Here is a 13,770-nt window from a genome sequence, read left to right on the forward strand (position 1 = left end):
CTCCATTCATCCTCCACCCATCCACCCATCCATCCATCCATACCCCATTCATCCTCCATCTATCCATCCTCCATTCATCCTCTATCCATCCATCCACCCATCCATCCGTCGTCCATCCATCCATCCACCCATCCATCCGTCGTCCGTCCATCCATCCACCCACCCATCCATCAGTTGTCCATCCATCCATCCATCCCTCCATCCATCCATCCATCCATCCATCCATCCATCCACCCATCCGCCCCTTATCCATCCTCCATCCATCCTCCATTTATTATCCATCCATCCACCCATCCATCCATCCATCCATCCGTCCATCCACACATCCATCCAAGGTACCTTGGGTCTTCAGCAGCCCTCAGAGATTCAACTGTATTTCAACCCCCCAATATTATAGCTCTGTGAAACTCTGAAAGCCCTCCCATAGTTCCTCTGTGTTCCCAACCTTTCCTCCTCCTCTCTGCTGCTGTGCCTGGACAGTCCATAATCCAATGCATTGATGTGAACACAGAGGATTGTGCCATCGTGGTTTTTGCCTCTCTAATTCATATGCCTCACTTATGAGTTTAGTAATATTGCATAAGATGAGGGAGAGCGAGGGGAAGAGCTACAGCATGGAGCCTTTGTCCTTCACCCCCTCCTCTCCCTTCCTCTTCCTCTTCTTGTGTTTCTTCTGAAGATACATAAATAAATGTGACTTGCAACCCTCCCAGCCCCAACACACACACACACACACACACACACACACACTCTACAGTCTCACATTGAATAAATCATGTCCTGGAGGCTCAACTTTTACCACAAGTTAGTTGGTCAAAAACAGTTTTCCTTTTTTTTTTTTTCTTTAAGATTTTATTTATTTGAGAGAGAGAGCACATGCAGGGGGAGAGGGAGAGGAAGAAACAGACTCCCCCCTGAGCGGGGAGTCCGATGTGGGGCTCAATCCCAGGACTCTGGGATCATGACCTGAGCAGAAGGCTGATGCCTAACCAACTGAGCCACCCAGATGCCCACAAAAACAGCTTTCTGAGGAAACCTTCCCAAAAGAAATTCTAGAAAGAAAAAGGATTCTTTCCCCCACCACTGTGTATTATTTATCTATGTATATTCTATCTTAAAACCCCAATCTTAAGGCATGGATGGATGAATGTGGGATGGGAAATGACAGACAGATAGGTGAGTCATATGCCCTAAAACTAGGGCAGCTTTTATAGACCTCAGAAAAAGAGCATGGAAAACTTCAACTTTTACAGTTTTATTTGCGTTTCTATTTCTTAAGCTAACATTCTTAAAGTTAAGGATCTTGGCCTGAGATCATGCACTGCAAGTCCAAACATGCATTCAATCAGGTTTAAGCAAAAAGACATGTATGAGTTATCTCTTGCTACATAACAAATCACCCCAAACTTAGCTGCATTAAACAACAAACATCCATTCTCTGAGGGCCAGGACTCTGGGGTGGCTTAGCTGGGTCCTTCTGGCTTTGGATGTCTCTTGAGGTTGTGTGTGTGTTGGTTTGGGCTGAGATCATCAGAAGACTTGAGTGCTTCCGGGTGGGGGGCTCTGGTTCTCGGCTCCTCACAACGTGGGCCTCCCCTCATGTCATGGACACACTTCCTCCAGACGACCCAGGGGAGAGAGAGAAGCCCATTGTGTTTCGGGTCCTGGCTCAGCGGTGGAGGGGACTGCACATGGGCGTGGCAGCGAGGCCATCTGGGAGGCTGGCTATGGTGGGCAAAGACTTATGGGCACCAGATTCAACCTTATGAGCATCTGAGAGCAAGAAGCCAGTGGAGCTGAGCTGGGAAGACAGGAGCTGTGATCTCGTTCACCCCATCTACTGTTCACGGCCCCACACGGAAACTCAGGCCCCAGCCCCCAGACTTGTCACTCCTGCATCAGCAACAATGACGACAATGTACTTTACGGTAATATATTTACAGTGACCGTGATTGCCAGGACTCACACTTCCTGAGCCGTTAGCCTATGTCCTGTGTTAAGTGCTTTGCAGAAGTGATTACATTTAATTCCAAATCACATGCCTACTTCACAAATGAAGACACAGACCAAGTGATGTTGAGGGTTTCCTGGCTGGAGTTTCTTTACATGGGAAGTCACACTGGTCCCTGTGTTAGGTTTTTGTGTTCTAGCTCAGGGGCTGGTTCTTTGGAGGCCATGGGAACAGCATCCTAAATGAGGGGGGAAATTTAGCACGGCAGGCAAATTGACCAGCACGTCTGCTAGAGGAAGCCATCACTATGTCAAGCTGAAGCCTTCGCCTAATGCCACCCTTAGTAAAATAAACCTCAGTCCGCGTGTGCAGACAGCAGCTAGAAGTGTTGAAAGTCCCATGGAAGATTTTCTCTCGGATACCAGTGTTTAAATGTATGTGACACTTCACGTTGAATTTCCCGTCTTGCAGCTTGCCTTTCTGCGACTGAAGGAGCTGGGGGTTTTGGAAGGTGACTCAGTATGAATCCCAGAGGAAGGACCTTTCAAATATACGCCTAGCTCCTTTTGCCAGTGAGGGAGAGAGGATAGGAGCCAGAATCCCCTGTAAAAAGTCGAGAAATCACTTAAATACCAAGCACTTCATCCCACTCTTGTATATTTTTGTCCTATTCCATCTTTTTTATGTTGTTTTCTGTTTCTGGCAAATTCATATTCACCAGGCTGGCAAATAGGGGATAAGCAGGATCCATTTCCGAGACAGGGAGTGCTCATTCATTCAACAAACACCGTTGAGCTTTGGCGTGCGGGGTGTCATGCTGGGTGGCGGCCTATGCAGAATCCATTCCTCATCCTCTGACTATAGTAACTGAGGGCTTTTTAGCTCCTGGCACCCTGACACATCCTGTGAAGGTTTAAAAAAAGAAGAAAAAAAAAAACAGAAAGCAAGATAAGTAAGTCAAGCTTCTCCTTCCTAAAAGATCTTGAAATATCCCTGGAAAAATAAAATTAACACAAAACAGTCTAGAAACATAACAAGACAGTCATTCCCCGAACCACCTCCCCCATAATGGGATTTATTATTATGGATCCTTTTGTGTTCTACACATTCTAGAAGCTTCTCTCGTGACAAAATGTAGAAATGATCACTGGAGGTTAGAGCCAAGACAGTGATGAATTGCACATCTTTGTGGGAGCACCAGGCGTTCATACAAGGGGCCCATTAGGAGGTTTGAGTCTGGGGAGGCTTCTCGGGAGGTGTTGGGGATGGGGCTCTGCCCGTGGCAGGTGCGTTTGCAGAGGGCTGATTCTAAGAGCCTGGGGAAGTGGGGCACGTAAGAAGGAGGTGCTCTGGGCCAAGTCCCACCACTCTGACCTGGTTTCACCCCAAATCAGACATTTCTCTGCCTTGCACCTCACCCCCCACGCCCCTCAGAGAGTCCAGGGCTGAGTTGGATGCTGTGATGAGCTTCTCGCTAGGCCAGGCTGGACTCTCCTGGGCCCTGACCCTCCAGCACCGCCCCCCCACCGAAGGTTCTAAAGATGAGGATTCGCCCCTGAGAAGGGCCCAACTTCTGGAGCCTTCAGTCCTCCCACTGGCTCCAAACCCCGGGGGCTGGGGCCATTGTGGAGACGACCGGGGGTCATGGCATAAGCCCACAGCCTGTGGGACTGGTGTTATTCAATCTGCAGAAAACTGAAGGAAGAAATAAAATGCTCTGTAAGTACATCAAAGGTCTTCCACGGCGAGAGGCTGGTGATGCTGATTCCTCTGAAGGCATCTGAGGAAACCAAAAGGTCATGATGAACAGGTTTGGGGTCAGCGCTCTGGACCGCTGCCCACCCTGATGAGACCAACAGCTCTGCTCAGGCACCGTCCGTGAGGGGACCCGGATTCTCCGCGGGTGGCCGGGCTTTCTGTGCTGACGCTGGGAGGGCCCCGGGCAAACCAGGACTTTGGGTCACCCTGGTCCAGGCTCAGGTGTGTCTCCTCCAACCCTGCCTGTAGGGGTGGTGGCCCCCAAGATGACCCAGTGACCCTCAGTCCCCGGGGGGGGGGTCTGCCCGAGACCACCTGGTTGGTCAGAGGGGTCCAGTCGTGGCTGGAAACCGAGTGGCACACCAGGCCTGGGCACGGGACGAGGACGTGTGGTGAAGTCATCACTCAGGGAGCCCCCCCCCCCAAGCTCACGCAAGCAAACTCATCCACTAAGATGTGTCAGGCACAATTTCTGACAGCGAACAAGACTGACTTTCTGAGCTTTTCAAAGGGCCAGATCTCTCTGGAATAATTTTATCTCAAACAGGAATGATTTTTAAAAATGGAACGGTTTGGGGGTACCTGGGTGGCACAGTCGGTTAAAGGCCTGACTCTTGGTCTTGGTTCAGGTCATAATCTCTGGGGTCGTGGGATCGAGACCTGTGTCAGGAGTCTGCTTGAGATTCTCTCTCTCCCTGTGTCCCTTCCCCAGCTCTCTGCCTCTCTCCCAAATAAATAAATAAATCTTTTAAAAAAATGGTATAGTTTCATTACATGTAAGCATTTCTACATGCTTGGCACTGTGCTCGGTGCTTCACTGGGATTATTTTGCGAAATCCTCATTGTAATCCTACAGGCCATCACTGTCCCCATCTTATTGGCAGGTGGGGAAGCAGGTCAGGGAAGGGAGGTCGCACGGCGGTCAGTTGGGGACCCAGCCGCAGAGTCTGGCTCCAGAGCCCGTGAGCCAAACGGGGGGCTGAAATGAGTTTTATCCTGTTGTCCAGAAGATAGCAGCACCCTGGTTGGCAGGAGGAATCAAATTACCAGGAACACGTGGGTTTAGCTCATTTCATCAGCAACTATCACAATAGCTACAAATAATTTCTGTTGGTGGTGATGTTGGTTCTGTTTCACCGGGAAGGACGTGGGGGTGCCTGTGTAAGCCTGCCTACGGGGCCGTTGCTCTGGTCTCGGATGGTGTAAGGAGCAAGATGTGTGCCGTCGGGGGGATGGGACGGATCAGGGCCCCGTGCTCCTGGTGACTCCTGGTGACTTCGGTTTCCCAGACAGCATCCAGATTACCTCCTGTCTGACAACGCGCCGCACACAGGGGCTCACCAACTACACACATTACTTCTCACAGATCCAGGGCTGGAAGTCCGGGATCAGGGTGTCGGTGGTGCGCGGAGCCCTGGGAGGGCTCCCGGCCGCAGTCCGCCGACTCCTTGTGGTGTCCTCATGTGGCAGAGAGTGGAGAGCAGCGAGCCGCAGCTTCTCTCGGGCCTCCTGCGAGGGCACTAACCCTGTCCCCAGGACCCCACCCTTGTGACCACTGCCCGGGCCCCCCCCCCAACGCCACCATGCTGGGGGTCGGTTTCAGCATACGAATCCGGGGGGACACATCCAGTCCCTGACACGTCCCAGTTGATGACCCCTATCGACTAGATCTCCTAAAGCGAGCTGGACTGGAAGCACCTGGGCTGTGCCCTGTGGGCCTGGCTGTGAAGGTGCCAAGTCCCAGGTTGGATGGTGGAGTCGCCGTGAGGGCACCTGGGGCTGATGACAAGCCAGCTCCAGGTTACATTTCAGCCCCCATGGCCTCCTCGGCTGTGCACCTCTCAGGACCCCGGAGGACTGCCCGTCCCTGGGAAAGCCTAGAAATCCAGCTCAGTGCCATGGCGGGCCAGCTTCTGCATGGGCCCAGGTCAGAAAGAAGGGTATGGCACAGTCCTGGCCCTCAAGGGCCTCAGGAGAGCCTCAGTCAGCTCAGGGAAGCAGACGCATAGATAAAGGAAATGATGCATCTGTGAGCAAGAAGTGGCCTGGGAATGGGGTGGGGTTATGGAGGGGTCTCTGGAGGAGGGGGTGCTTGGCTGGAGCTACACGGACTGAAGTGGGGTTAGGTGCTCTGCGGTCACCTGGAACTGGGGTGAATCTTGGGCGGGCGTTCTGTCCCCTCTACAGTTGTGGAAGATGGTATCGCCTGCTTGCTTCCCAGAGCCCTGCGGATGTCTGATTACTGTTGCCCTGCGCAGTTGTGCGGGGGGCCGCCGGCTGCTCACACCGATGGACGCGGGGCAGGGGGCGGGGGGTGGAGGGCAGGGTGGGTAGTGCGGAGAGCCTCAGCCCCGTGCTTGCCCCCCTTCTCTCTGATGTGGGGATATCTTCCACCCAGGGCAGTCAGCCGAGCCCCAACCAGCAAACCATCCAGAAGCAGATTTCAGTGAAGAAAATTTGTGTAGGCTTCGTTCCCCAGAGCAGCTCCTGTGGCCAGAGGTGGAGAGGCAGCCCCAGGGGCAGAAGGAAGAGGGGACTCGGGGGACGTGGCCTCCAAGCTCCCCTGCGTGCTGGGTTCGGGCCGGGGTCCGCGTGCTGGGCAGCGTGCCTGAGAGGAGCTCGGGCGAGGGCAGCTGCAGGACTGCTCGCCAGGTGGCTGGGAGGCTCATCCTTCCAGAGAGCACTTGGGTCTGGTCCTCGGCCCCGCAGCCTCGCCGAGGAGCCAGCTCAGCGTTCCTGGGGTCCAGTCCCCCGAGGAGGCTCCCCTGCTTGTCTCACCCCTTCTGTTAGCTGGGCCAATTCTCTAGTGATTCCAGAGCCGGAGTCCAGGGATGTGGGGACCCAGGGGGTCAGCGGTGGGCAGCCCAGCCGCTCCTGTGGCTGGCAGGAGCCTGAGGTATAGCACCGAAGCTGGATGCGGCCTGCGTCTTCCCACTGGAGCCTCGGACGCTGGCTTACCTGCTCCCCTTGACACATGTGTCCAGCCTTCCTGCTCCTGAATGACCGACACCGGTTTCTAGCAGCCAACCCTAGGGGAAGCAGCTCAAGACCTGCAACCGAACCAAGGAGACGCCCTTTCTCGGGTGGCACTGTCCCAGTGGAGGTCCCTGTCGCTGGCAACGCCCGGCCCTGGCCTCGGGGCTCCCAATCTCTCACGTCCTCGGGCTGTGCTTGGACACCTCTCTCCGGGAGCTGATGGCCTCGTGTCCTGGGGGCCAAGTGGCAATTATATAACTCACCCTTTGCAGGGGAGCAGCAACATCCTTTTACCGGAAGGGCTGACCTGCATTAAAATAGCGATGTCCAACATGCAGAAGTGTGGATAAAAATAAGCCAGGCTCATTAGGTGACTGCCTGCCCTATATCGCTGCCCAAAAGCTTACCCCTTGTTCTGCCCATGTGTAAATAGACTCCCTATTTAGAAATGAAGCAGCGGGAGGTAAATGAGTCGGCCAGGAGGGTCCGGCCATAACTCCTCATGCTGAGAAGCTGAACGACCCTTTCTGTGAGAAACACGAATGCCTATCAGGTGTGGAAGGCCGGGCTCGGGGCTCCGGTATCTCAATCCTCCCACCAGCTCTGGAAGGCTCTTCTCTGTTTTACAGACAAGGAAGGTAAGCCCCTCAGGGTCAAGTTGCCGGTTCAGGCTCATGCGGACGGCGTTAGGGACATTGGTGAATCATGCCCCTATCACTCTGGTCCCCAGCCTGTGCGGTTTTCACGAGACCCCACTGCGGACAGCGGGCCAGGACGGCGAGGTGATCAGGAGCGTTTTAAAACCTTGTCCTGGGGTGCCTGGGTGGCAGACTCGGTGAAACGTCCAACCTGGGTTTCAGCTCAGGTCATGATCTCAGGGTCATGAGCTCGAGCCCCGTGTCAGGCTCTGCATTCACGGTGGAGTCAGCTTAGATTCTCTCCCCCTCTGCGTCTCCCTCTCCCCCGGCTTGCGTGCGCTCTCTCTCAAAATAAATAAATAAAATCCTAAAAAAACCAAAACCTTGTCCCTCGTGAGCGTCAGGTATTTCTTGGCCTGATCCTCGCCCGGAAGGCTCTCTGCAGTGAGCTGCTTATGAGGGATGAGCCCTGAGATTAGCTTCCTGTGCTGTGGTTGAGGCCGCCCCAGCTCCCCTGAGCCCCCGGCTCTCGGCAGGGCGCCCGGTCGGAAACGATGGTCCACGCGGCGGTGACACTCTGGTACCCCGGACAGGGTACCCTACTAATAACGGCTATTGGGATTTCGAAGCAGTCCAATTAAACAGCGTCTCCAATCCCTGTCCGGATTCTGGGTCAGAAACAAGGTGAAGAGTAAGGTAGACGTAGGCAGGACACCGTCTTAGCTACAAGGGTAGATTGGAGAACTTGGCTTACTAGACTGAAAGGGGTTTCCGTGGCAGGAAGCACAGTCTGGGGGTTCGGTTGTGGGAAGTCTCTTAGGGAGTTCCTCTGGGGGCCGCAGTGGTGGGCGGGGAGGGGAGAGGAGGGGACAGACGCAGGGCTGGCAGAGGAAACGTGGTGCCATCCTTCCAAAGGCCTCGGCTGACCCCTCGGCCCCATGTGGGTCTTTCTGCTTCTCTGTGTGCTGGTCACTGGGTTCAGTCTGTCTTGGGTGACCTTGGGTGGCCTTGGGGGACAGCAAGGTGCAGTCTGGGACAATCCCCAGAGAAGGCTGTCAGCAGAGGGGACAAGTCCTTCAGTCCCCAGAGTGGGTCCTGGCAGCACGGGGGGGCCCACCAAACTACCTGCTTCCTCATTCGGTTTCTGGAAGCGGCTTCTCCAGGAGGCCAGAAGCCCGTACGAGAAAGGTCGGTGGGCAAACTACAGCCCAGCACAGTAACTGATCTCGAGGCCACGACTATGTTCTTCGTCTCCCTCACCTCTGCTGACCCCCTGCCGATCAAGGTGTGGGACTCGGGCCCTCATCCCACATGATTGGCCCTTGGCCAAGGTTGCTGAATACATCCATTTACGACCAAAATTGGCCAGGGGGATGCCAAGAGGCGCAAAGCTGATGACCCGTGCCCCCGATTCCTCGTGCCCCCGCCATGGATGGCAGCCCTCCCCCCTCCTGCTGGTCAGGCTCAGCTCCCCTGCCGACACGGTGTGTCGCCTGGTGGGAATGCTCCCGACCCTGAACCTGGACCTCTAACCCTAAAATGCCCAGGATCAGAGTGGCGGGAAGCACAAGTCTCCAGCGGGTCATGGGCCGTGGCGGTCCGGGGGCCACCCCACTATGGCTTGCTCCCACGGGGCTCCGGCTGTGGCTGGCGGGCCCGGATCAGTGGATCGGAGTGGATGGGGATTCTCCCTCCTCCCGGCCTCCACCCCCTCCAAGGGCAGGTCTGACCCCCGAGTGGTCAGTTCCATTCCCCCTTGGCCAAGCACGGCCATTGTGCTCTTCCCAAATCGATGGAGAGGTGTCGCCCCCTCTTGTGCGGCACGCACAGTGCCCGAGGGACAGGCGGAGGGAGCCGTGGCCACTTCCCTCCTCACACGCGGTTTGCTGAGCACGCAGTCTAGGCCAGCCCAGCAATCCTTTGAGGTGGCGGCTGCTTTTGCCTCCAGTGTGTTCATGATGAAGTGAAGTGCAGGAACTAAAGAGAAAAGCCAAGAGTCAACTGAGTGCACCCGAGGGTGATTGTGACGCAAAGCACAGGCTTTTCTTGCCCCGTGGGGCCTGGGGCAGGGCCGGGGCGCTGGGGGAGGGAGGGAGGGGTGCAGGCAGGTCTGCGAGCTAACTGATGGGAGCAGGAAGGGCTGTGGCTTCCGGGGACCCCTCTCCCCACCGGCCTGGCACCTGAGCTCTGGCTGTGCTGGGGTCCCCCGGGTCCCCACCCCCAGGCCTCCTTGCAGCTGCCCTGCCCTGCAGCGGAGCGTGAAGCATAAAGAGACTGGTTCTGTAGGAGCGGGAGTTTATTTCTGCTTCCCCGTCTCTCATCATTGAAAAAAGCAGAGAAGCGATCAGAAAGCTTACCGTTCACCTGCTGGCAAGGAGCAGGGGCAGAAGGAGCCAGGTACAGGGCTTTGGGTGGGTGCCGCCGCCCCGGGACCCCACCACTGCCCCAGCAGAGCTGAGCTTAGCCAGGACTGGACAAGCTTGGTAATTACTCAGAGACTGTTAAGCACACATTGCTGTGGATTAATTAGTTTAGAAGAAGGGCCGAACTAAGCGGCCCCTGAACATGATGAGAAGCATCAAGATATTATGGAAGGGTTAGGGTTGGGCAGCACACTTAGCCCATAATTGCATGCAGTTATAATGGCGATGGTGGCTGGAGGTCATCTCCAATGGTCTTAACCCAAGCAAGGCACAGCCCCGAGGATGTGTCACATCAGATCTGTACAGCGTTTCCCAGACCACGTGAGGGATGAAGGCGAGGAGAAGAGCAGGAGGAAGCAAACCAGGTTTCCATAGAAAAGAGGGCAAAGCAGAGAGGGCACCATAATGTTGGAATTCAATAGAGAAGCACAAAAAAACGAAAACAGGTTGAACGCTGAGCAGACAATAAAGATTTAAGGCCTGAATGAGACTGTACGCAGATCGTCTTTTTTTTTTTTATTCTTATGTTAATCCCCATACATTACATCATTAGTTTTAGATGTAGTGTTCCATGATCCATTGTTTGTGCATAACACCCAGTGCTCCATACAGAATGTGCCCTCCTCAATACCCATCACCAGGCTAACCCATCCTCCCCCCCTCCCCTCTAGAACCCTGTTTGTTTTTCAGAGTCCATCGTCTCTCATGGTTCGTCTACCCCTCCGATTTCCCCCCTTCATTCTTCCCCTCCTGCTATTTTCTTCTTCTTCTTCTTCTTTTTTTTTCTTAACATATACTGCATTATTTGTTTCAGAGGTACAGATCTGAGATTCAACAGTCTTGCACAATTCACAGCGCTTACCAGAGCACATACCCTCCCCAGTGTCTATCACCCAGTCACCCCATCCCTCCCACCCCACCCTCCACTCCAGCAACCCTCAGTTTGTTTCCTGCGATTAAGAACTCCTCATATCAGTGAGGTCATATGATACATGTCTTTCTCTATTTGACTTATTTCACTCAACATAATACCCTCCAGTTCCATCCACGTCGTTGCAAATGGCAAGATCTCATTCCTTTTGATGGCTGCATAATATTCCATTGTATATATATACCACATCTTCTTTATCCATTCATCTGTCGATGGACATCTTGGCTCTTTCCACAGTTTGGCTATTGTGGACATTGCTGCTATAAACATCGGGGTGCACGTACCCTTTCGGATCCCTACTTTTGTATCTTTGGGGTAAATACCCAGTAGTGCAATTGCTGGATCATATGGTAGCTCTATTTTCAACTTTTTGAGGAACCTCCATACAGTTTTCCAGAGTGGCTGCACCAGCTTACATTCCCACCAACAGTGTAGGAGGGTTCCCCTTTCTCCACATCCTCGCCAACATCTGTCGTTTCCTGACTTGTTAATTTTAGCCATTCTGACTGGTGTGAAGTGGTATCTCATTGAGGTTTTGATTTGGATTTCCCTGATGCCGAGCGATATTGAGCACTTTTTCATGTGTCTGTTGGCCATTTGGATGTCTTCTTTGGAAAAATGTCTGTTCATGTCTTCTGCCCATTTCTTGATTGGATTCTTTGTTCTTTGGGTGTTGAGTTTGATGAGTTCTTTATAGATTTTGGATACTAGCCCTTTATCTGATATGTCATTTGCAAATATCTTCTCCCATTCTGTCAGTTGTCTTTTGGTTTTGTTGACTGTTTCCTTTGTACGCAGATCATCTTACAGCGAGCACAACAGACCTGTTACTCTCGGCTTCTTTGGGAAACGCACTGGGTCCCTCGCAGGCCACCCCTGCGCCCCCACACAGCTTCCTTCCCGTGTGTTGTGTTGATCCCAGGTTTCTGGAAAGCGTGTGCTAACTCACTTCTGAGGATTACAGTTCCTACTCTGACGGCTGAGGAGTCAGCCAGCCGCAGAGCCGAGAGGAGAAAGGCTTCCTAAGTGCGGCGAGTTCGTGTGGCTAATGGTTCTCGGGATAACCCTCCGCTTTCAGGGCTGCGGAACTGGAGAAGGGGGCCCGCACGGCGGGAGCACGCGCTCTGTCCACTGTTTCCAGCCCACGGAACGGTGAGGACATACTATGACCGTTCATAAAGGACTTCTCCTCAGGAATGTTTTTAGAGGTGGTGGTTTTCCAGCACTGGGATTACCCGAGGAGTTTTGAAAAGACAGCCAGATACCCCGAACCCGTCCCTCAAAGATTTTGCAAAGATTTTGCCCATCTGGCCTAGGGTGGGCTGCCCAGGTAGTTTTACGGCAGAGCCAAGGTAGAGGAGGAGGGCTTTGCGGTGCCTTTCTGCTGATGCTGGGGCCCACCTTTCGTTTCACATTCGGCAGGTCTGGGGGCCGAGATTTGCATTTCTCCACGTTCCCAGGTGATGCCCATGCTGCTGGACCTAAGGCACCCCCCCTCCGAGAACCACTGTGGTCCCATCCTGCTTGTGGGCCCTGACCCTTCAGCTTCCTGATGGGAACACCGCCACGACCAGCGGCCTGGAGAGGTGACTGGCGGCTGTCCCAGCTCTGTTGTGGACAACCTCCCACGCAGCTGGGGGACCCGCCTTCGGCTCCAGCGTCTCCGCCCTGACTCTGGGCTCCTTTGTAGGTCTTGGCTTGGTCTCCCCGTCTGGGTCTTCACGCTCTGGACAGCTGACAGCGGATGCCACCCCTGGCTTCTGCCCTGTGCACCACCTCTAGCCATGGCTCGTGGTCAGGTGTGTGGGCCCCTACGAGGGCCAGGAGGAAGGCGGACATGTGTGTTGGTCAACATTGCTCCTGTGCCGCTCACGACAACTGGGTGTGACCGGGACCGGCTGTCACAACACCAGAAGCTGCTCTTCTGAGGACACACGGGTTCCAGCACCCGGCACGCCAAATACTTGAACGGATTGTTGTGCTACTCTCATTTCTCCCACTCCACTGGGCTTGGCACACCCTACAGGTGCTCGCGGTTGCACTGGTGTGATCTCGTGAAGCTAAGGGTGTCGTGTGGCCTTCGTTAGCCCCTCACTTCTACTATGTAGCGCTTCTCTGATGGACCTGAGAAGTCAAAGGAGGGGCAATATTGAGGCACAGTATAGGGCAGTCTCGGGTCACCCTCACCAGCGGGGAGTGCCGTGCTGACCGTCCATCCTGGCGCGAGGCTCAGGCGCCACTGAGGCTGCTCCTTGATTGCAGGGGTGCGTGTGGAGTAGACTGGAAGGCTTCCCTTCACCCTCTAGCAAACGCCGGCGGGATGCGTGGACACGTGTATATAACTAACTCTATCTGAGTTTTGGGACATCAGAAACACAAGGAAAGCCCAGGACTGATGGCGAGTATTGGGTTAGCCAGTCTGCAAGGATCCTCAGATGATGCGGCAATCGAGGGTTCTGGAGCAGCTCCCGTCCCTCCCCCGGGCAGCAAAGGCTTCTTCTAAGACACGCGGTGAATGGCTAAATTCTGTTCTGGGATCATGTTTAGGGACTTGATATGAGACTCCCTCTTGTAATGGATTCAGGCTCTTCCTGAAAGCAGACATCGCTGGGCCTTCTTGCAGAGATAGTTTATAAATATTGGCTAAGATGGTGTCAGGGAGAATAATAGGATGCCAATTTCAAGTTAGTAGCTTCTAATTAAAATAAAGGCGTTGTCTCTGTGTCGATTCTTCTGGAGGACTGAAGTGGAGATGACCTCCTCCTGACTAAAGAGTACTCATCTACTATGGACTACATTGTGTCCCCCAAGTTCACTTAACCCCCCAACATGATGGTATTAGGAGTGGGGGCCTTTGCGAGATAGTGAGGGTTAATGAGGCCACAAGAGGAGAGTCCTCATGATGGGATTGGTGCCCTTATAACAGGAGACCTGGGGGTTGCCAGGAGGAGAGCCCTCCCAGGAAACCAGCCATACTGGCTCCTTGACCTTGGATTCTCCGCCTCCCCACACGTGAGGAATAAATGTTCAAGCCTGACTAAGACGCTGTCCTAACGTGTGTGGGGGACTGTGGCTCATTTCTCCTCATTCCAT

General features: G+C 54.1%; 1 protein-coding gene across 1 annotated transcript in view; it reads left to right on the forward strand.

The window, feature by feature from the left end:
• The window catches only part of CNIH3 (cornichon family AMPA receptor auxiliary protein 3), a 232,413-nt gene extending 219,012 nt beyond the window's left edge, over positions 1 to 13,401 (forward strand). The window contains exon 4 of the mRNA XM_035008663.1: positions 12,368 to 13,401. Coding sequence (XP_034864554.1) covers positions 12,368 to 12,605 — 238 coding nt within the window. The 3' untranslated portion in view covers positions 12,606 to 13,401. The remainder of the gene's footprint in view (positions 1 to 12,367) is intronic.
• Positions 13,402 to 13,770: the final 369 nt, after the last annotated feature.

Source organism: Mirounga leonina, unplaced genomic scaffold (assembly GCF_011800145.1).
Source record: "Mirounga leonina isolate KUSES-001 unplaced genomic scaffold, KU_Mleo_1.0 Mir_152, whole genome shotgun sequence".
NCBI lineage: Eukaryota > Metazoa > Chordata > Mammalia > Carnivora > Phocidae > Mirounga > Mirounga leonina.